The sequence below is a fragment of the Dipodomys merriami genome, unplaced genomic scaffold (genome assembly GCF_024711535.1).
Source record: "Dipodomys merriami isolate MVZ:Mamm:240054 unplaced genomic scaffold, mDipMer1.0.p SCAF_10, whole genome shotgun sequence".
Taxonomy (NCBI): domain Eukaryota; kingdom Metazoa; phylum Chordata; class Mammalia; order Rodentia; family Heteromyidae; genus Dipodomys; species Dipodomys merriami.
Window position 1 is genome coordinate 34475348 of NW_027202271.1, and position 24418 is coordinate 34499765.

The following is a 24418-nucleotide window of genomic DNA, read 5'->3' on the forward strand; positions in this document are numbered from 1 at the left end:
GGTTTACATTGTAGGTGTGATATTGCTGAAATCTTATTGACTATAGTCTGTTTTTTCTCCACTAGACTTTAAATTTCTTAAGAGTAAGTTTGGTCTGCCTTATTTTCCCTTAAATTTTCAGTTCTTGGTATGTTTCCTGGCATATTGAAGGTACTGCATCCTGGCATACTAAAAGTATTGAATGAAATCTTATTGAAAGAAACAATTAATTTGCTTTGTATCTTTAGAAACTTTTATTATCAGAAAGTATAGAGGCTCAGTCAGTTACTAAATCTAAGATTCATCTGATTGCTAAAAAAATTACTGAGATTGGGAGGCAGGTATTGGTGGCTCATGGCTATAATCCTAGGTACTCAGAAGACTAAAATATGAGGTCATGGCTTAAAACTAGCCGGGGCAGGAAAGTCCATGCAATTCTTATCTTAACCACCAAAAAGCAAGAAGTGGAGCTGTGGCTCAAGTAGTAGAGTACTAACCTTGAGAAGAAAAAAACATAACAAACACACAAACAAACAAAAAAAAAACTAGCAACAGTACCCAGGCCCTAAGTTCAAACCCCAGAAATGGCACAAAAACAAATAATAACAAATAAAAACAAATAACCATCATCCTGAAATTTAAAATGCAAAAATAAAATAAACTGGCCTAAAGAACATACTAGAGAGCTCTCAGAAACAAATTGGCAAATGCAGAGACATGTAATAAAGGTAAGAGAAAAAAAAAGACCGCTAAATTAATAGTATTGGGACACCCAGGATATCACTCTGGAAAAACAGACAGATCTCTGCATCATACCACAGGCAAAGAATACTTCTATGAAAATAAAAGAAACAAATTCATTGAGAAAACCTGAAAGATTTTATAATATAAAAGCAAATTAGAATAGGCAATAATTCCTTTTAAAATAACAAAGCACTAGCCAAATATCCAAACAAATTCATTACATGAAAATTATTGATTGGTTTAATGATACCATAATAAAACTGAAAAAGCACAAAACAGTAAAATACATATGTATGGTACTAAACCATCAGTTCAATAACCAAGAAAAACTTAGGGCTACAGGTGTAATTTTAAAATAACAATAATGAAAAAAAACCTATTCATTAAAAAGAAAAAAACCCTATGGGGCCAGGCATGGAGAAAAAAGACAAAAGAAGCATAGAGAGTTTGGGGGGCTTTTTTGTTTGTTTTTGTTTTTGGTCAGTTGTGGGGCTTGAATTCTGGGCCTGGACACTGTCCCTGAGCTCTTCAGCTCAAGGCAAGCACTCTACCACTTGAGCCATAGCACCACTTCCAGTTTTCTGGTAGTTAATTGGAGATAAGAATCGCACAGACTTTCCTGCCTGGGCTGGCTTTGAACTGTGATATACAGATCTCAGCCTCCTGAGTAGCTAGGATTACAGAAGTGAGCCACCAGCACCCAGCTGACAAGAGTTATTTTTAAGATTCTAGTTCTTAGCTTGAGTTATAGGTTTAATATATGTCTAGTATTTGATTATATTCTATTATTTATGAATGTCATATATTATGTGTACAACACTATCCTACAGAATAGTTAAAGCTAATTTAAAATGTTGTAAGAAAAAAAACACTGGTGGAGTTAAAGTATGCCTTAGAATTCTGACTTCACTATATAAACAAAGAAATAGTTCTGAAAGAAAATTTATTTCTATTTAACTCTTTTTAGTCGTGTGTGTGTGTGTGTGTGAGTGTGTGTGTGTGTGTGTGTGTGTGTGTGTGACTATATAGCCAAAGTTGACCTTGAACTCACAAACTCATAATCTTCCTGCTTCTGGCTCCCTGATTATTAACATTATAGGGGTCCACCACCATATCTGGCTCTTTAAGCTATGTGAAACCAATGTAGTAAGTGTATGATATTGATAACCTTGAAATGAGAAGAGTACATAGAAATAACAATGCATAGAGTATACCTCTTTACAGAAAAACAGAAATGTTATATTTCTATTTGGTTTCTATCACTCCATTCACAATCATTAATAACTATAGAGACAAAAGAAGAGGTTCTGTATAATATAAAACTCCCTACCACGGCAAGGCACTGGTGCTTGCACCTGTAATCCTAACCACTCAAAAGGCTGAGATCTGAGAATTGTGGCTGGAAGACAGCCAGGGCTGTCATTCATATATTATATATATATATATATATATATATATATATATATATATATATATTTTTTTTAATATGCTTGTATTCCTCTCCAGATACTAAAAGTCCTGAGACTCTTATCTCCAATTAACCACCAAAAAGCCAAAGTGCTGTGGCTCAAGTGCTAGAACGCTAGACTTGAAGGAGGAAAAAAAAGTCAGGGACAGTGCTGAGGCCTTGATGAGAACACACCAAAAAACCCAAAAACAAAACAAATAACAAAAACAACACTACAATGCATCCTGTTATCTTCATAATAGTGGAACACCTGAAACCTGATAACGGCAGTGACTTTGTTCTGTCTATATACACTGGCACATAGCTGATCAATACTTGCTAAATGACTGAATATATAATTTGGCAAATTAATCATCTTAGTTTGAGTTGGCTTGCCTACTAAAGATAATGTTACAGTGCCCTCTGCTGGTTGTACTTGTAGTGCATGTAACCTACTTGGCTAGTCATTGTACTTTACTCATCTTAGTAGAAATGACCTAAAATGATTAATAATAGTACTGGAGGATACAAATCTATAACCTTCTTTCCTTTATGAATTCAATTTACAAACATAAAAACTGCATAATTTAAAAAGTTTCAAATTCTTGTGTCTGCCCTTTGTAGGATCTAAGATATAATAAACTTTTAAGTTATAAGTCAGAGTCATAAGCACATAAAATCTAAGAGAATGTATTCTTTTCTTCTACTTTAAAATTTTCTACTGTACCGATACTTCTGGTTGTACAACAAACTGTATACTTTAAATACTGTGAATTGTTACAAATTTAAATTTTTTAAAATTTGAATAGTATCTCCTTTTAGAGAAAAAATACCTATGTATTTTAACTGGTATGAAGAGGAAATAACAACCAATTTAGGTGACAAGATTTTTTAGCATAGAAAAAAGCCTTTGTTATTATTTTACCCAGTTCCTCTTCCTTGAATGTTGAAGAATGAGCAAGCATTAAAATGGCTTGTAACAGTTGATAACTACTGAGAGATGAATAGTAAAATTTCCTAAATTAGTATTATTTCTTACACTGCAATTAAACAGAATTAAATTCTTTATTTATTTTTTAATGCATCATTTTTTATTTTGTTATGCTTGAATTCAGCAAAGTAGTTGTTTCATTTTTTTAGTAAGAATAGAAAGAGCTGGGTGTTGGTGGTTCACACCTATAATCCTAGCTAAGATCTGAGGACTGTGGTTCAAAGCCAGCCAGGTCTCTAAAGTCTGTGAGACTCTTAGCTCCAATTAACCACCAGAAAAACAGAAGTGGAGCTGTGGGTCAAAGTGGTAAAGAGCTTAGTTTAGAGCAAAAAAAGCCCAGGGACAGTGCTCAGGCCCTGAGTTCAAGCCTCATGACAGACAAAAAAGAAAAAAAAATAGAAAAAAGGTACATTGGGCCAACAACCAATTGAAGCTTCTTAGATATTCAACCATTTAGCCTCAGGCTCTTCATCTATGATATGAATGTTTTATTAGATGATCTATGATGCTCTTTTTCCTTCTAGTAATTCCATAATTTTTAATATGCTTGTGTTCCTCTACAGATACTAAAACCCCTTAGGTGGCAGGTTACATGTTTTATTCATTGGATATATTAAAAGGGTGACACAATGTTCCTATCCTCCCCTCAAATAAAAAAAAAAACAGTAAAATTTTTGAGGTAAATTGGATCTAATTTTAAAGTAAAATCCTAAGAAAAAACATGTTTCACTTTTAACATCCTCAATATACAAAAATTTCAAAATCAGCCAGGCGCCAGTGGCCTATAATCCTAGCTACTCAGGAAATTGAGAGCTGAGTATCTTGGTTCAAAGCCAGCCCTTCAGGAAAGTCCATGAAACTGTTATCACCAATTACCCACCAGAAAATTGGAAGTGGCGCTGTGGCTCAAGTGGTAGAGTGCTTGACTTGAGCTGAAGAGTTCAGTCCAAGAGTTCAAGCCCCATGAATGACAAAAAAAATTAATATCAAATTATACAGAAAAATTCTGATGAAGAAAAGCAAAACTTTCATATGGCAGTAAGTTCCTTGTATCATCTTGAGTAGTGTTTCGTGCTTTATATGATTTTAGGAAAAACTATGAAGAGGGCTAATTATAAATTATACAACTAGCTAAATAAAAATGCATTCTTTAGATTAATCATAATGTAAAAGAAAACACTATGAATCTCAGGTGACAATGAGATTGATGGGTTTTGAGCATTGATTGACATTCTTACTCTACCTTGTATTTCAATGCCTAGAAAGCGAGGCAGATCAAAACTGAAATAGTACGTGACTTTTCTATGTGCACATTGAAATACTACCATGTCCCCGAAAATGAAATTTAAACTTTAGCTACTTACTTGATTGCCCAAGGATATCTTTGCTATCACCAAGCTTTTAGTGCAGAATAATTGAAGAGCAAACAAATACAATCCAAACCAGGAAGAAGAAAGTGCATCAGGATGGAAGCAGCAGTGAAACAAAAGGACAAGGAAAACAGCGTTAGTCTATAAGTAGAAAGCACATGCACTTGAATTCTAATTATCATAACTCATGAGATATCCCCTTTCCACACCAAAAAGACCTTGGCTTAAGCATTATCAAACATGTTTTAATTTGAGGATAGAAAGGTAAGAAGAGAAAAATAGAATCACAAAAGTGTTTTGTTTTGAAGCTACTCAAGTTAAAAAATTATTTTCAAATATAATTCAAGATTAAGATAAGGAGTGGAAATCTATTTAAAAATGTGAAAGCCAAAGTTATTCTTAAAGTTTAAGGCAGTTTAAAAATATACAATACTCATGCACTATTAAATATTAGTACTTGATGCCATGAAAGTACTCAATATTATAGATTTAGTCTGTTTCTTCTACAGAAAAGAAAACAAGCATTTACTGTATGTTTATTATGTGCCAAGCATTGTGCAAAGAGTTTCAACAAAGACATCAAAGTGCAACAACATTCTTCTCAAATGGCAAAAAGAAAGCATTCGTTAGAAGGAAATTTTATGAGTTAGGTAAATTTTTCTTAAAATACACTATTCAAGCATATTGTCTGGAGCTTCTGGCATTTCAAGAACTCAAAAGACTCAGTTGTGTGTACGTATGTATGGATGTATGTATTTAGATGGGTCTGGCTATATGCTCCAGGCTGACATCAAGCTTGCTATGTACTCCAGACTAATTTTCAACTTTCCATTCTCCAATCTTAGTCTTTCAAATGCTGAGATTACAGGGGTGTACCACCACATCAGGCAAAAGACTCAATTCTTGAATAAAGAGATTACAAAGACAAGAAAGAGGTAAAATACTCCTGACCTATTAATCGAATAACTATTTTAACATAATTACTCTAAATGTTGTTAATCGATTAAATTATTTAGTCTGCCTTTAGTGGGAACCATTGTCAGCTTTCCTTCCTTTCAAACACCAGCTATAGTAACATATCAAAACTAAAGTTAAAAGGAACTCCACTGATGACACTGTTTTTACTTAAAGAGCAAGAGGGAACAGTAATACGCTGTGACAAAAAAAAAAAAAAAAAGTTGTTTGTTCTGGCTTTCTGTAATCATGCAGAAAATCTTGGACTTGTAGCCAGGTGCCGGTGGCTCACGCCTGTAATCCTAGCTACTCTCAGGAGGCTGAGATCTGAGGATTGTGGTTCAAAGCCAGCCCCGGAAGGAAAGACCTTGAGACTCTTATCTCCAATAGGCCACCAGAAAACCGGAAGTGGCACTGTAGCTCAAGTGATAGAGCACTCACTTTGAGCTGAGGGACAGAGTTCAAGCCCCATGACCCACAAAAAAAATAAAAAATCTTGGACTTGTAACTACCTTAAAGACATGGCTATTTAACAGATTTTGAAATTGTGTCCTAATGCCTTAAAAGGCATTTGTCTATTAATATTTGTTGTATTTACTCATTTAAGCTTATTCCTCTATGAGTTGATTTCAGATTCATAGATAAACCAAACATTTAAATGAACTTGGAAGAGGATCTCTCCATCCTCCATTCACCCAATCTAGTTTTCAATAGACATAAAAGCTGTTATATCTCCTTCCAAGTATCATAACTGCAGCCACATAAGAGACTAAGTCAGAGATATCTTGCTAAGTTGTTCTTGGATTCCTGACCCAAATAATGTGAAATAATAAACATGTTATTTTGCTAAACTTAACTTTGGGGGTCACTTGTTATAAATAATGTAACACTGGAAAACTGAAGGAAGTTAGAAAGCTGATAGAGACAATTGTGCCAAACTTTACAAATGCTTCAGAGATTCATTTAAAATCTCCCTCAATTGAGACCTGGGTATGATGGCTCAAATCTGTAATCCTAGCCAAATGGGAGGCAGTGATCAGAAGTTGAGTGTGTGTGTGTGTGTGTGTGTGTGTCTAAGATCCCAGTCTCCTCTGTAGCTAAGCTAATAGACATGAGGGTGTGTGTGTGTGTGTGTGTGTGTGTGTGTGTGTGTGTGTGTGTGTGTGTGTGTGTGTGTGTGTGTGTGTGTGTGTGTGTGTGTGTGTGTGTGTGTGTGTGTGTGTGTGTGTGTGTGTGTGTGTGTGTGTGTGTGTGTGTGTGTGTGTTGTGTGTGTGTGTGTGTGTCTAAGATCCCAGTCTCCTCTGTAGCTAAGCTAATAGATATGAGCCATCCAGCAAGGAGAATTGTGTTCTAAGGCCAGTCCAGACAAGAAATATCAATGAGACTCCTATCTCAACAAACAAGCCAGGCATGGTGGCACACTTTGTAATACTAGCTATGTGGGAAGCATAGGTAGGAGACACCAATTAAAGGCTATCCCAGTTGGGGGGGGGGGGGGGATTATATCTGAAAAATAACCTAAAGTAAAAGGGACTGAGAGTAAGGTTCAAGTGACAGAATGACTATTCAGCAATCATGAGACTGTAAGTGCAAACTCAAGTATCCCCCACCCCTAAATTTTAAAATCTTCTTGCACTGACAGTTTTCCTTGATTTACCCATAACTTTCTAAAGGAAAGTAGTGATTCTAGTCATACATTCACATAGTTTGGAATATTTAGTTTCACAAGCCAGGCACATTTGAAGGTTTTAGACTTGATCTTCTATATGGAGTAAAATATTAAAAACCTTGTTTTGTTATATAGTTCTGTATTTTTTATTAACAGCAGAGTGCAGAAAAATCACCCTTAACTTCTGAATCACCACTAACTTCTATAATCACTATTAACTTCTGAATATTTGCTGCCAAAAATCTCCAAATGCATTTACTCTCAGTATTATATTTTCAAGTACACCTGTGTCATGATCCTAATTTTCAGTTTAAGGAACTGAATAATGATGGAAATAGACATTATCTATTCAACTAGTACAGCTGGGAAGTTCCTGCAATAATATAGGGGAGGGGACTTTAAACAAGTAAAGTATTCGAGAGCAATAAACCAAGAAGTAGTTGATTTCTGAATGTATTTTGAAGGTAGAATAGCAGAATTTCCAAATCTACCCAGTGGGAGATTAGTGAAAGAAGAAATCAAGATGTGTTAAGCTCTGGGAACTGGGAACCTGGGAGGATGAAATGACATTAACTGAGATGGAAAAGACACTAAGAGCAGCTGGGTTTTGGAACAAAATATTACAGAGTTCAGTTTGGGACAAGTTTGAAATGTCTGTTAGGTATCAAAGTGAAATGATAAGTACACAGTTGGGTATATAAGGCAGCACAGGGAAAAATTCAGGCTGCCAGAAAGAAAAAAAAACCTCACGTTACAATATATGTGAGTTAACCTGTATGATCATGTATGATCAGAATGCCTTAATCACTGCAGACTAAAAATCAGCACAGGATAAAAGGACACCAGAGAAACAGATTACAATGGGCAAGAGAACTACGAATCAAGCCAAAACGCCAAAATCAAGTCAAAATACAATGAAAAGTCAACATGGCTTCAGAAACCTTTCCCAGAATACAGATACAAAGGCATTAAACTGGATGCCAGTAAAAGCACCCTACCCAAGTTGATTTTAAATAATGCTAATGAGAAGCAAGATATAAGTAAGTGAAGATTATATAACAATTTTGCCAAGTAACATATCATTTTAGTGAAGACTTTAGTCTTCTGTACATGGCTAACCTGCACACCACAAACTTTACTTAATCTTAATGCTTTTAGGATCTTGGTTTACTTTGGACAGTACCGTATTGTATCTGTAGAGTTAATGTGAAATTACTGATGTCAAATAACTAACTACACAAGAATCTTTTAAGATACTAAAAACTAAAGCTAGGCTTTTTGGGGGGCTTTTTTAAAGTACAAAATACTGCTAGCACCTCAAAAAAAATCCAGGAACTTCTCAAGTTTGTTCAGAAAAAAAGACCATTAAGATTGGACAAAAAGGGGAACAACAGAATGCTGAGACAAAGAACCAATGCAACAGCGATATACATAAGACAGTATGTTGAAAATGATCTGTACAACTTAGGGGTGGGGAGGGTGAGGGGAGGGAAAATAGGAGAAAAATAAGGGAAAAGGTAGCAAGTTTGACCAGAAACATACTTATTACCTTATGTACGTAACTGTAACCCCTCTGTACATCACCTTGACAATAAAAAAAAAAACTCAAAAAAAAAGATTGGACAAAATATTGTCTTTGAAAAACTTGTCTTTTTCCTTAAAAAATATCCACAAGTCTTTTGAATACAATATTTATAGCCATTATCTAAATCTTTACTGATTATAAATTGTAAAAAAGTATTATATAAAAATGTAATCTTGCTTTATGTCTGTTTTCTCCACCTTTTCTCCAATTAGCACAAAATACGCCATTTTTTAAGAAATGTAAGGAAAAAGTAGAGGTTCATCATCATGACCTCCATCCTAAGAATCCCCTAAGACTCAATCAAACCAAAACAAATGGTTACTTTATCATACCAAAAAAAAAAAAACCCAAACGTGAAATCTATAGCTTTATTTCATTGTCTTTAGCACTGCATTTCCACTTTAGATGTATTATTAGCTCAACTTGTCATGTGGTATGTTAAAGGAAAAGCATGAAGTTCCTATCAAGCACTGACATAGCTTATGGCCTCTCTCCCACCAATACAAATTGACCAAGCAGTTCTCACAGAAGCAACGCTGCTGCAGCTGGTCCCAGAAATCACATTTTGAAAGGATTATACAAAACATCTCAAGGGTGCTCTGTTAGTGCTATCTTTGGCTCCCAGAATAAGAATCTTCACTGAAGAATATACAATGCAGCTGAGATCTGCTTGTTCTTAGAATGGGAGTCATCACTCTATACTTAGCTTGACTTTTTTATATTCTTGTAATTGGCTACAAAATCATATGCACATTTTATTCCTGAGTTTTACAGGAGAGGTTTTAAAGGAATACTTTTCTGGGAACTAGAGCTTATCACTGTTAGATAAGAGCATGATCTGGCCTGCTAGGTAGTTACCTTAAATTAACCAAATGCACACTTTTAATCCAACAAGTTCTACTTCAAAAATCACTGGGGTGATCATTCAAAATGTTCAAAAACATTTGTCCATAGATATTGATCATAACATGATTCACAGTAATCTAAAGTGGTTATTTTAAACTGAAAAACATCTTTTGTATATTAATTTTTTAAAGTACATTATAAAAGCTGGAGGCATAACTCAAGGGGTAGAATGCTTGCTTTATCAAACACAAGGCACTGAATTCAAACCCAGTACCATAATAAAAATCCAACAAAAAACACATTACAAAGAAGTTTGTATTACATGATCCTATTTGTTTTCGTATACCTATATAATTAAATTAAATTAAATTTTGGAAAGAAGCTACCAAAATGTTAACAGTGGTTATATTCAGGAAGTAAGCAATAAATCTATTTACATTTTGGATAAAGGCAAATATTTTAAACTGATATTTTCCATCTATGCTTGCTATTTCTCAGAATGACATAAGTATCTATTAAGTACCGTGGAAAATATTGTCTTAACATGAAATCCTAGAAAAATACAGAAGCATTAACATTTTAAACACAGCATCATATATTACTCACTGTCTCTTGAACTTCAGCAACTTCTGAATATGGCAAGATCTAAAAAGAAAATAAATTTTCTCAGGAGTGATTTAATCTCATGTATCTAAATCTAAAGACTGCCACAGTTTACCAAGTAAGTGGTAAAATAATCTTCTAAGAAGTACAATTTTAAAAGAAGGGATACAGAATAATACTTTTATGCTGGAAACTGAACTCTTCAATTTTTTTCTTAAATCCTGAGACTTCAGAAAATTCTAATCAATTTTCAGCCTGTTAAATTCTCTCTGGAATGTCCTAGAATGGCTTTCAGTTTCTATTCTTCATGTATATTTTTAACGCTCTGAGCTTTTCACCAGGCAAGCCCTCTTCTCCTAAAATACTGCATTGCTATGGATTCCCTTTTCCTATTTTCCTGCTTCTTTGTCTTCTCACTCAATAAGTGCACTGTCATGACCACTGTACAGGTACAACTACTTGTTCTTCCTCTACTGGCTTTTTTTTCTGCAGATTCCACTCTTGTTTAGGCTCAATTTATCACCTTTGCCCAGGTAATTTCCAAATCTTTTCTTCAGAACTAGCAAATCTCCAAAACATTTCTATCTGTATGTTTGGACATTTAAGTTCCAGTTCTAAAATTCTATTAACAAAGAAGAGCTTTAAGCTTGTTTTGGAAAGCATTTTTATTTCAGAAAAATAGCACAAAGTAGCTCTCTCCCCAAAACACAGCCACACTGATCTGCCCATCCTTCTTTGTCTCAGATCTAAGCCTTGAGTCAGACTCTTTTCCTCACCTAACATCCTATCAAGTCATTAAGTTCTGATTACTTTCTTTGCCTCCAGAGGTCTACCTCACATCCAATCCTTCTTCCTTTGCCATCAATACCACTTAGTCAGACCCTTATCACTGCCTTTCTCAACTCTGTTTCTCTATTGCATTAGTTTCACCCCACTTACTAATTTACAATTCCAGCTTTAGAATTCAAAAACTGGTAGATATCCTATATGCAGCCACTGAATTCTTGTAACATGGATAATGAGACTAAGGAACTAATTTATAGTGCATTACAAGTACGTTAAAAACAATAGCAAGAAAGAAAAAAAAAAACACTTGTGTCCCTGACTTGGGGTTCATTTTGCTTAACATCATCTTATATGGTTATATGTACATAGTTTTTGACTTTTTTGTTTGTCCTAGACATGTACTAGTTATTCTTTTGTTTCTTTTGTATGTTCTTTCCCCACAGTATATCCCCTGTTTTCACTGTATCTGATTCTGGTGTCCTGCATCTTGTATATACATTTTTAAAATTTGGGGAGAGGAAAGGATATAACAAAATGCTTAAATAAGGATACACAGTTTGACCCGTTGTAACAATGAGATGTTGAAAATGAACTTTACAATTTGCGGGGGGGGGGGGGGGGGGGCGCGGAGAGGGAGGAGTTGGAGAGGGAAGGGATGGTAGGGGAAAAACAGAGGAGGTAACAATGCTCCATAGGAAATGTACTCATAACCCTACTCATGTAATTGTAACCCTTCTGTTCAGTATTTTTACAATAAAAAATGTATATGGGAAAAAAGAACTAATTTATAAATTTTTAATTTAGTCATATTGGCAGATGGCTACTTAGTAGACTACTTGGGTGTAACACAATTTACTCTTCCCCAATTGAATATAACTGATCACTCACTCTCTTTGCCATGGTAATGACTCTTGAAATTCTCTCCTTCTTTCTTTCCAAAGTATTTGCTACCCTTGCTCTGTTTCTACTTGGTGCTCTTCAAATACTGGCCCTTAAAACAGTTATTCCCCAAGGTTGTATCCTAGATCTCTTTTATGCCTATCCAACATGTTTACCACACCTCTGATTCCACTGACTTGTGCTCAAGCTCAACTCACCACTAACTTCCCGAATGAGTGTCCTCACTTTAAGCTATACTGAGCTGCAACACTATCATTTCTTCCTTTTAGCCTTTCCTTTTCCATTAACTTCAGAGTTCCACTTTTTATATAAAGTAACTCAATTTTCTTTCTTAAAATGTCCATTGTTTAAGGTTTACAATAGCAATGTTCAAACATTAAGATCTCAAATCTGTTTACACTCTAAGAAAGTACTGAGGACTCCAAACAGCTGTTGTTCATTATACTTACATAATTTTTCTGATTTAAAAATTTAAATGAAAAATTCACTTCCTTTACTACCTATCTCAGCTAAGTAGTCAAGGTAACAACAAAATGTGGAATGTTTTGCTGACAGTATGTAACCTTAGCTTGTGGAAAAAAGTGGTATTTTACTTCTGTGATCTCTCTTTCTAATACTTCTAAGCCCACTCTTTTCATGAGAAAAGTATCAGACAAGTTTCAGATGGGAGGCACTGTATAAAATACCTGACCGCCAAAACTGTTAAAGTTTATTAAAAATCAGGTAAATAAAAGTAAGTGACAGAGTCTCAAAGAATCTTAACTAGCTTAATGTGACATTATGGATTAAGACCCTGAAAAAACAACAAAGAGATAAAACTAAGAAAATCTGAAAAAAAACATGAACTTCAGTTAGTAATAATGGGTCAATATGGGTTCATTAATTATATAAAATGCACCATATGTTAATAAAATGGTAAGGGGAAAATGGGAACACAGTATATGGATCTCTGTACAAACTTTTATAATTTCTCTGTAAATCTAAAACTTCTAAATGAAAGTTTATTTTAAAAATAAAAATATGGAGAGTGTAGAGGAGGTAAGATAAATTGAAATACATTGAAAATATGTGGAAATGAAACAATGAAATAATGTATGTACACTAAAAATACAAAGATGCTATCACTAACATGATAAATATTAAAATAAGGCATTAAGCTACATTAAGAATATTTATAATAGAGAACAAAAATAGCAACATTTAATTCTAACTCAAAATACCTGATATAACAGAAATTGAGACAACTCCACTAGTTGTCATGTATACTTCCATAAGCACCACAATGTTGCCAGGTGTTATATAGTGCCAGGTTTCTTAGACTATGATGTTAAAGCTTTCAATAAACTTTAATAATATTAGTTTTACTTTATGATCTGAATAGTTATCAATAACAGTACGTATGTAAGAAACAATTTCAGAAAATGAGTCATCTCTAGGGAAATATTCATTGATTACAGTCTAAGAACTCAGAACTAAATCATCTTACAGTAAGGATCCTTAGATTTTAGAAATTATTCAATTGGAATTCAAATCTTGAAAGATTTTCTAAATTGAGAACCACTTGTGAATACTACAAAATATTTTCTTCTTAAGTCATTTATATAATTTTAATACAATAAAAGATTTTGTATTCCAAGTAATCTTTATAAAGCAGTTTGCTCTAGTAGTATAAATACTTGAACAAAAATACTGACTTAATTTAAGATGAGGAATATATTCCATTTTTTAATTTGAAAAGGTACCTCTAGTTCAAATTATTCATAAAAGTTTGACTAAGCCAGGCTTTGGTGGCTCAGGTTGCTGAGATCTGAGGGTCACAGTTTGAAGCCAAACTGGGCAGGAAAGTCCGTGAGACTCTTATCTCCAATAAACTACTCAGAAAAAGACAGAAGTTGTGCTGTGGCTCAAGCAGTAGAGTGGTAGCCTTGAGCACAAAGAAGCTCAGGGACAATATGCAAGCCTGAATTCAAGTACCAGGACCAGCAAAAAAAAAAAAAAAAAGTGTATTGCTAGGTGCCAGTGGATCACGCCTGTAATCCTAGCTACTCAGGAGACTGAGATCTGAGGATCATGGTGGTTCAAAGCCAGCCTGGACAGGAAAGTCCATTAGACTCTTATCTCCAATTAACCACCAGAAAACCGGAAGGGGCCCTGTGGCTCAAGTGATAGAGTGCTTGCCTTGAGCAGAAAAGCTGAGGGAGAGTGCCCAGGCCCAGAGTTCAAGCTCCACGACTGACCAAAAAAACAAAAAACAAAAAAAAAACTAATGTGACCCCAACAACATTTGAAGCATTTCTTAGTAGATAATTTCTAAAGTGATTAAGTTCTAGCTCTTGAAAAATATTTTAATACAATTATTAAATGTACACTTGTATCCTGAAGTGTATGTTTTTCAGTACAACTTAAGACAAGCAACACTAATATGATGGAATTATGTACAAGCAAAATAACAAAATGATCAAGTGAATTTAAAAAGAATTAACTTATTTGCAAGAACAAAACTAAACAGACACTGCTTAGTCCAAGCTTTCATGCCATCACGTCAAGACTACTGAAATTGTCTCTTAATATATTTAGATCTCTCTCATCCAAATCATTTTGTATCCTACTTCGGCATTCATTTAGCCTATCTACATAAAAATATTAAATAACTTACCATTATCTATATAATCAAGTCCAAAATTCCTCGCTCTGGCACTTAAAGAATTCCATAAATTTGTCCTGCCAAGTCAATCATTATTCCCATAAGCATCACTCCCTTCCAACATTTATTCTTTTTTTTTTCCATTTGTCTTATCCTAAACTTTAAGCATTATTCTTTACTCCTACTATTCTCCATCCTGTAGGATAATCCCTACTTTCTTGTAGTATTCAAAGTTTATATTCTCTGAAGAAAGCTTTTCAGTTACTCTAGTACACATCAATAACCCACTTTGCCCAATCTTCTAGCTTCTAATTTTACAGAGATTAAGATTAACAGTAATAGTTATATCAACAATAACATAGTAGCTTTTATTTAATAGATAATTTGTGTGGCAATGTATAAGAAAAAAATACATCTTTTAAAGATATATTTTGAAAAAAATACATCTTTTAAAGATGTATTTTTGAAGTAATACTAATCTGGGAAATAGATATATCATAATCGCCTTTACTGAAAAGGAAATCTGAAGAGTTCAAAGAATTACCCAAGTTATACAACTAAGTGAAAGAGCTCAAGAGCTCTTATACAGCCCATGCTCTTAAACCACCTCTTTCAGATCTAAAATAGCAACTAGCTTAGGTAATACAGTCCAAAGGTGATACTTTATAAATTGTTAACTCACAAGTAGCCCTCAACGTTAGTTTCTTTTTTTTTTTTTTTTGGTCCGGTTGTGGGGCCTGAACTCTGGGCCTGGGCGCTGTCCCTCAGCTCTTCAGCTCAAGGCTAGTGCTCTACCACTTGAGCAACAGCGCCACTTCCGGCTTTTTTCTTTTTGCTTATGTGGTGCTGAGGAATCGAACCCAGGGCCTCAGGCATACAAGGCAAGCACTCTACCACTGAGCCACCTTCCCAGCCCTCAACATTAGTTTCAAATGTAGAAAATTTCTGTAATTTATGCTAAAAGATTTATATTATTTGAAATATGTTTTCATTACTTTAAAACATCTTTGTTCCAGGGCTGGGAAGGTGGCTCAGTGGTAGAGCGCTTGCCTTGCATGCCTGAGGCCCTGGGTTCAATTCCTCAGCACCACACAAGCAAAAAGAAAAAAGCCGGAAGTGGCGCTGAGGCTCAAGTGGTAGAACACTAGCTTTGAACTGAAATGCTGAGAGACAGAGCCCAGGCCCAGAGTTCAGGCCCCACGACCGGACCCGAAAAATAAAATAAAATAAAACATCTTTGTTCCAACTTCTCAGGGTTTAGAAAAAAAATCAGAAAAAGTTGATTAATACTTGCCTAAGTATTCTCATGTGGAAATTAATACTATATTCTTAGATAGGGGACTTTTAAAAAGCTACAATAAATTTTAAGTGATCCTATTTAGAAACAAGAGGTATGTACAGTCCATGTCTTAGGTTGAATATTCAGAAACAGACATCTTAGTTCTACCACGTAAGTCATAAGGAGATAATTACTCTCCCATATTCTGATTTTAAATAATAGTGAAAGTAGATGTATCTACCTTTAATGGCTATTATAAGGACACTCTAATGAAATACATACTTAGGAAACCGCAACTGTTTTTATTATCATGGGTTTTGTTTTTTGTTTTTTGTTTTGTCAGTTATGGAGCGTAAACTCTGGGCCTGGGCACTGACCCTCAGTTCTTCAGCTCAAGGCTAGCATTCTACCACTTGAGCCACAGAGTCACTTCCAGTTTTCTGAGTGGTTTATTGAAGATGAGAATCTAAGGGACTTTCTTGCCCAGGCTGGCTTTGAACCCTGATCCTCAGATCTCAGCCTCCTGAGTAGCTAGGATTACAGGCAAGAGCCACTGGTGCCTGGCTATTGTGTTTTTTTAAGTGAAAGTACTCTAGCCACTTAGCTACACTCTCTAGTCTTATTTCTGACATTAAATTATCAATAAGAAACAAAAATAAGGGGCTGGGAAGGTGGCTCAGTGGTAGAGCGCTTGCCTTGCATGCCTGAGGCCCTGGGTTCGATTCCTCAGCACCACATAAGCAAAAACAAAAAAGCCAGGAGTGGCACTGTGGCTTAAGTGGTAGAGCGCTAGCCTTGAGCTGAAGAGCTGAGGGACAGTGCCCAGGCCCCGAGTTCAGGCCCCACGACTGGACCAAAAAAAAAAAAAGAACCAAAAATAAGAACCAGAAAGAGTCTAATAGAGGCTTTTCTATGGGAAGGGTCATGCTTGAAGTTCCTTGCATTGTTACATACCCTTTTCACTCACAGCTGACACTCTACTGCTTGGCCCACACTCCTACTTCCTGCTTTTGCTAGTTAACTAGAGTTAACAGTCTTACTGGTTTGTCTCTCCTGACTGGCTTCAAACTAAGATCCTCAGATCTCAGTCTTCCAACTAGCAGGAATTTCAGGGGTGAGCCACTAGGAGCCAGCAAGTCCAATAGCTTTTAAAAAGATGGTACGTAGCTGGACACTGGTGGCATACTCCTATAATCGTAGCTACTCAGGAGGCTGAAATCTGAGGATCACAGATCCAAGCCAGGATCCAGGCAGGAAACTCTGTGAGATTTTTATCTCCAATAAACTATTCTAAAAAGCCAGAAGTGGAGCTGTGGCTCAAGTGGTAGAGCACTTGCCTTGAGAGAAGCTCAGAGATAGCCCAGGCCCAGAGTTCAAGTCCCAGGACAGGCAAAAAAAAAAAAAAAAAAAAAGATATGTGATCAACATCATGTTCTAAAGATAAAGCTTATTTACTTTTTCTGAAATTTATAGTAAAAATAAAATAACCTGCCATTCATTTTCCATTTATGCTCATGATAACAGTAAACTTAATAATTAGCCAAGTTATTTTTAAGCATATTCTATTCTCTATTAACAAACCTTTATCTAGTTAACTTCTTTTTTGGTTATATAAGATACAAACAAGTTTGACCCAGAAATTTAAAAAAGGTTGGGACCAAGTTAGTACATGTCAGCAAAATTGCATTTTGCTATTAATCATTATACTGTTCGCTCGCTGGCAGCGGAACAAAGGATAGCCACTAAATTAAGATTTATAAACGACTCAATACAATAGTGACTTTATATGCCAAAATGAAAGTTGGCCTCTGCTTAATTCAGACAACACAAATTTGTCAAAGAACCTATCATCTCACAAATGACAAAATTTCTACTAGTTGACTAAATTTTACTGAAAGGCACCCTTGCTTTAGCTAACAGAACCATTCCTAATAATCTATAAGCCAACATTTAATGGAAGCACTCATCATACAGTAAGAGAATCGAAAGCTACATCATTTTGGAGCAAAATCTTTTTGTACAGTACAAACCACCATTGAATTCATCTCAGTTGCATTTTTTTAATCTACTAGGTAATGTATACTGTACATAACCTACTTACTTATTTTTATGTCTGAATATAATTGAATCACAAGGTAGCAATGTTTATTAAATCTTAGAAATTCTACAGAAAGAATAGACATGGCAATTGATCTCAATTTATAAATAGTTTAAATGTGTCATTTACTGTGCTACACACATAACTGGCTCACAATTTGAGATTTGGAGGCATTTAATTTCCTCTACTATTAACATTCTTTGATTTCACTAAAGACAAAAAGGTTGGGGGAAAACAAACACGAACTATTAATTCAGTATACCTGACAAATACAGATGGGAAGGTAAAGAGACCAGAGACCAGAGAGTGACCGAGAGCAAAACTCAGAAAATTGTCTGGTTGTGTTTGCATACCAACACGTCTTAAACTATCTGCAATTCTGTCAACACAGGAGTTCAAGTATTATCTTTATTTTTTAAATACTTTTTAAAGTTCTGGGGCTTGAAATCAGATTGGGCCTTTTCCCTCAAGGCTAATAGTGTTCTATCACTTGAGCCACAGCTCACTTCCAGCTTTTTGCTGCTTAATTTGAGAGAAGAGTCTCTTGACTTTCTGGGCTGGCTCCTAACCACACCTCTCAGAACTCAACTCCTAAGTAGCTAGAATTATAGGCATGAGCCACTAGCACTTGGCCTTTAAAAATACATTTTGAAAATTTGATATCAATATATTTTATTAAAGTCATAGCTTATATCAGAAAGTCCACAACTGTAAGTGATATACTTCTATATATATTTGAACTACTCACCGAAGTTCGGTCAGGTTCTCCATCTGATAAACCTGTCTCCATAATGGAAGAAGATAGGCTTATGCTCTTTCCATCAACATTTAGTCATCCTGTAAGTCTGGAAACCCTAGAAGAAGAAGTTTGGATTAAGACTGATACAAAATTATGAAATATGGAAAATAAACTATTAAGTATATTAATATATCAATGTATAATAGTCTAGTAAGATAAACTAATAAGTATATTAGAAAGTAAAATAGTGATGTCTGAGAAGGAAAATAAAAGAAAAAGTATTCTCCTAAAAAGGATAGCTAAGTGGAATAAGCTAGTAAGACTTCTACAAAATGAAAACATGCTTAAAATTTCAATTTTACCTATAAATAAAATACAATTCGTTTTCATTATCACATTGGTGAAAATCAAAAGGCATGCAAACCTCCAACATGATCTATGTTCTCATACTTTTGTGCATGTTTTCTACCTATGATGTAGTTCTTTCTAGCATATGACAATGAAAAGCTTTACTTTTGTATTAAGAATTTGTCCTCTCAGTCCTTCCATTGTCTATTTGCTCAAATTTTTCTATTAATAAGCCTTTTTTCAGTTCATATATTATATATTCCCCTTTTTTCTCCTCCTCTTCTGTCACCCTTTAAAAATTAAAAATCATCCTTAGTTTGCTGACATTTGTCTTGCTGAACTTTGCCATAATATTTTTTTTTTGGGGGGGGGTCCGGTCGTGGGGCCTGAACTCTGGGCCTAGGCACTGTCCCTCAGCTCTTCAGCTCAAGTCTAGCACTCTACCACTTGAGCCACAGCGCCACTTCCGGCTTTTTTCTTTTCTTGCTTATGTGGTGCTGAGGAATCAAACCCAGGGCCTCAGGCATGCAAGGCAAGCGCTCTACCACTAAGCCACCTTCCCAGACCACTTTGCCATAATATTAATCTCCTTTATCTCTACTGAGAGATTTCTTCTTAGTGTTTACACATTCAAATTCTCTATTTGGTTCCCCTGTCTTCATACTGACATATAGGAAGAGAACCTATTGGTTCTCCATCTGTGTGTGTGAGTGTGGATATATAAGTAAGACAGATACACAGACACACATAGATAGCTTTGGATGTCATTTTAATGTTTTCCTAGCTTTATTCCAGCTTATAATTAAAATAAATGCAGTGCTTTTCTTAACTCTCATTTTCGGAAAAATGTACTCCCTCAAGACAATTTTCACTTAACTAAATCTTACTTTAAAAAAAACATTTAAATTAGGAAGATACATAGCAAACTATAGTGCATAATTTAAGAATGATTTTTTTTACATTTTTAAAGGATTATTAGAGAAAAAAGGGGAATAGAATGAGAATATATGAGAGACAAGAGAGAGCCCATAGGCGGTCCACAAAGCCTGAAATATTTACTGATTGACATGTGATTGTTTATCACACAGTAGTCTCAATGGAGGAGGGCCTTATTGGTCAAATGGACAGATTGGCCCATTCTATACTAGAGCAATTTTTCCATGAACAGAACAGAGTAGCCACTGGACATCAGAAATATTGAATTCGAATCTTCTTACTTAAAGAGCCTACCTCCAAATATAGTTCTATTCTAAGGTGCTGGGGGTTAGAATTTCATTAGAAATATGAGGGAGGGGCTGGGAAGTTGGCTCAGTGGTAGAGCGCTTGCCTTGCATGCCTGAGGCCCTGGGTTCGATTCCTCACATAAGCAAAAAGAAAAAAGCTGGAAGTGGTGCTGTGGCTCAAGTGGTAGCGTGCTAGCCTTGAGCTGAAGAGCTGAGGGACAGTGCCCAGGCCCAGAGTTCAGGCCCACAACTGGACCCCCCTCCCCCAAAAAAAGAAATATGAGGGAGTAACATAACCTAGCCCACAACTAATCTGGTTTAAGAAGATATATATATGGCTACCATGTTGATAAGGGGTGAACTACGATGGTTAATTTTATTATGAATTTGGCTAAGCTATGATGCCCAGATGTTGAGTCAAATACCAAATATAACTATGTTGCTAAGACAGTATATTTTTAGTTGTATTAACATTTAAATCAGCAGTCAGGGTAAAGTAGGTTAATCGCCATAACGTGAGTGGGTGGCATCCAATACATTGAAGGCTTTAAAAAAAAATAGAAAAATAAACAAGAAAAAAAATAGAAAGAGTAAACTGAGATTATCCTAAAGGAATTCTGCTTCTAGACTGCCTTGAAATTTAAGATTTCAATATCAACTCTTCCCTGAGTTTCAACCTGTCTGCCCTGCAAATGTTGAATTTGCTAGCCCCAATGTCATGTGCCAACTCCTTAAAATAATCAATCTCCTTCTTTATGTATACATTCGCACATATTTACCCTTTCTAATGGCTCAGTTTTTCTGTAGAACCCTGACTAATAACAAACCAGTAAACATGTATTCATTTCTACTATTTAAGTACAGATATATTCATTTAACCATTCATTTCTCACTGCCTTCTGGGATCTTCTGTTTGTCAACAAAGATAAAAATATGAAAACTTCACTTGGCAAAAATATTGTTGCCTCTGCAGTTCTAAAAGTGATTTATATTTGACCAATGTAATGTATTGCACAATATTTGGAAGGTAAAAAAGAGACAAAAAGCAGATCTTCTCATGGCAGTGGACGTGCGGACTTTGTCAAACATGAAGTTTTGCACCAACCACCAAATATTTCCCTGTCAGCTACTCAGCTGGTAATGCCAAGTAACTAGAATTATTAGCACCAATGACAAACCTGAAACCATCCTATTTCCACAGAAAAGCATATTTCCTTACCTCCAGATAATACATTTATCAGTATCTAATTCCTTTTGTTAGTTTTTCTTTAGCTTCTGCAGTAATTTGTTTCCTCAAACAATATGATCTGACAAATTTTCAATAATTAATTTTAATAAATTTTAAATTAATTTTCAATCAACATACTAAAGAGCAATCATTACAAAGAAGGAAAACTAAGCAGGAAGGGGCTATATCACATGTCACAAGAATTGGGGAGAATTTCAGATATGGTAACCTGGAAAAACCTTTAGGCCTTTAACTTATCTTGGAGTGACTCTGAGCTATGATCTCAGTAACAGAAGGGTGAACCACAAAACTACTCAGCTAGAAATGGAAACAGCAAATACAAAGACACCAAGGAAGAAGCATTAAAAATACCAAGGAGCCGGGCGCTGGTGGCTCACACCTGTAATCCTAGCTACTCAGTAGGCTGAGATCTGAGGATCGCGGTTCAAAGCCATCCCAGGTAGGAGAGACCGTGAGACTCCTATCTCCAATAAACCACAGAAAACCAGAAGTGGCGCTGTAGCTCAGTGGTAGAGCGCTCGGAGGGACAGCTCCCAGGCCCAGAGTTCAAGCCCCACGACCAATAACAACAACAACAAAAAATAGCAAGGAGACTAGCATAGCAAACAGAAAGAGGAAAATGATGAAAAACGGTAATTAACCTCCAATATGTAGAGTCTGGTAGACTTAGATTTTAACTGTGAATAATATGGGAAGCAACTTTTGAGAAGTCAAGACATGAAAGGATCTAACTTGCACAGAGTCATTCTGGCTGCTGAGAACAGATTAGAAATTAGAAAGCTACTGCTATACTCCAGGCAAGAGACATTGGTGGAACTCACCAGAAAGTAGATGTGGTTTTCACCTATCAGGTTTATTCTATATCATGCTATATAAAAAGCAAAGGAAACGGGGCTGGGAAGGTGGCTCAGTGGTAGAGCGCTTGCCTTGCATGCCTGAGGCCCTGGGTTTGATTCCTCAGCACCACATAAGCAAAAAGAAAAAAGCCAGAAGTGGCGCTGTGGCTCAAGTGGTACAGCACTAGCCTTGAGCTGAAGAGCTGAGGGACAGCGCCCAGGCCCAGAGTTCAGGCCCCACGACCGGACCGAAAAATAAAAAATTAAAAAAAATTAAAAAAAAAAAAAAAAAGCAAAGGAAACATACCGAAAGTAAAAAAAAATCATAATATGACTAACTAAAAATAGGGAGCAGGAAAAGGAAATAAAAGAATAAACTGAAAGATAAGTGAACTAAATTGCTCATCTCTGTGAGGAGCTGAGAAACACTGCCTAATAAAAACAAAAAATCCTAAAAGACAAAAGTCTTTAAATAATAAAAAAAAATCGGGGATAATGAAAACCTATTGTGTGTGTGTGTGTGTGTGTGTGTGTGTGTGTGTGTGTGTGTGTGTGTGTGTGTGTGTGTGTGTGTGTGTGTGTGTGTGTGTGTGTGTGTGTGTGTGTGTGTGTGTGTGTATCTGTGCACACACACACATGAGCATATGCTGGGGTTTTTGTGTATATGCATAGTTAATTGGGAGATAAAAGTCTCATGGACTTTCTTGCCTAGGCTGGCTTCAAATGCAATCCTCAGATCTCAGCCTCCTGAATCGCTAGGATTATAGGGTTGAGCCACTGGCACTTGCTTTCTTCTTCTTCTTCTTCTTCTCTTTTTTTTTTTTTTAAATGAGAGCATATTGCTTGTATAACAACAAAAAAACATTTAATCTTTTTTTGTAAAATTATACCATATACCAGCACCCTAAAGGCTCATTTCTTGAAATTGTGTAGCTAAAACTGGGCCTGTATCTTAATCTAAATGCAATTACTAGATGAATTCAAACTTCATAAAAGACTGTGTTCTTGTTTTTGCTATCTGTACCATATCCATACTCCAGACACTGTTTGGAGAACAGGTTCTTCATTGTCTATACTTAACCTAACAAGGTCTCTAAAAAAAAAAGTAATTTTTCAAAACACTTCTATATTTTGGACTTGAGTCAGCAACAGTGATAAGAAAAAACAGAGATAAGCACAGCTGAGAGGACTAACACATGTCATTTAAGAAAACAACTTAATAAGGCTATACTGAATGAATAATCGTTAACTCTTACGGGAAAAAGTGGTACAAAATTGGTTTATAGTTTCCAATATGCCACAGAAGTTTGCTTATTAGAATGCACATATAACAAAATCAGAGATTCTCAAAAGCAGAAGTCCTGTTCACTAAATAAGGTAACCTTTAAGGAATAATCTTTTTATTAGTGTAATATAATACATCACTTATCACTAAGATTAAATTCAATAATCAATTTTATTTAAATTTTTATTTAACAAAAAATAAGAGATTTGTAGGACTGGGTGTTATGTATTGTGGGGGTTTTTGTGTTATGAAATTAAAAGCATGTAAAATAAAAGATGGAGTATTATACAAAAAAGTACAATAAATGTCCTAAATATATAAAGATGGCGGGGGGGGGGGGGGGGGAGAAAGGCTAGATGGTTCCACTTATCTTGATTAATCTTGATAAGAGAGATAACTGAAAAAGCAGTCTCCTCCTTAGGTCGAAAAACGAACTTTACAACTGGGGGGGGAGGGGAGGAGGGAATGGGAAGAAGAAACAAAGGAGGAGGCAACAAAATGATAAGAAATGTATTCATTACCTTGTCCCTGAAATTGTAACCCCTCTGTATGGTATTTTCACAATAAAAAAGGAAAAAAAAATAAATAAATAATAAGTATATCTACAAAAAAAAGAAAAAGCAGTCTCCTAAAAAAATCAATACATAAAGCCCTCATTAAAACAGCATCTTTCCACTTCTTTATAAATGGTACAATAGCATTCTTTCTAATGGATGAGTAATACCACCTTTTCTTGATCAATTCCTACACTGAGGGGTGCCTAGGCTGATTCCATACCTTGACTGTGGTGAGTAATACTGCAATGAACATGGTTGTGCTGGTAGGTTTTACTGTTTGTAATC

At 35.4% G+C, this 24418-nt stretch overlaps 1 protein-coding gene across 6 annotated transcripts in view; it reads right to left on the minus strand.

Annotated features, from left to right (window-relative positions):
* Window positions 1-24418, minus strand: part of Osbpl8 (oxysterol binding protein like 8) — a 135400-nt gene that overhangs the window by 70658 nt on the left and 40324 nt on the right. For 3 of the 6 annotated variants that reach the window (XM_069988960.1, XM_069988969.1, XM_069988950.1), the window contains exons 2-4: window positions 18645-18750; window positions 10193-10231; window positions 4526-4559 (exon numbers count right to left, since the gene is read on the minus strand). In XM_069988960.1, coding sequence (XP_069845061.1) covers window positions 4526-4559; window positions 10193-10231; window positions 18645-18686 — 115 coding nt within the window. In that variant the 5' untranslated portion in view covers window positions 18687-18750. Of the gene's footprint in view, window positions 1-4525; window positions 4560-10192; window positions 10232-18644; window positions 18751-24418 lie in introns of those variants that run through there. The other 3 variants (XM_069988984.1, XM_069988977.1, XM_069988992.1) reach the window with 3 other exon arrangements.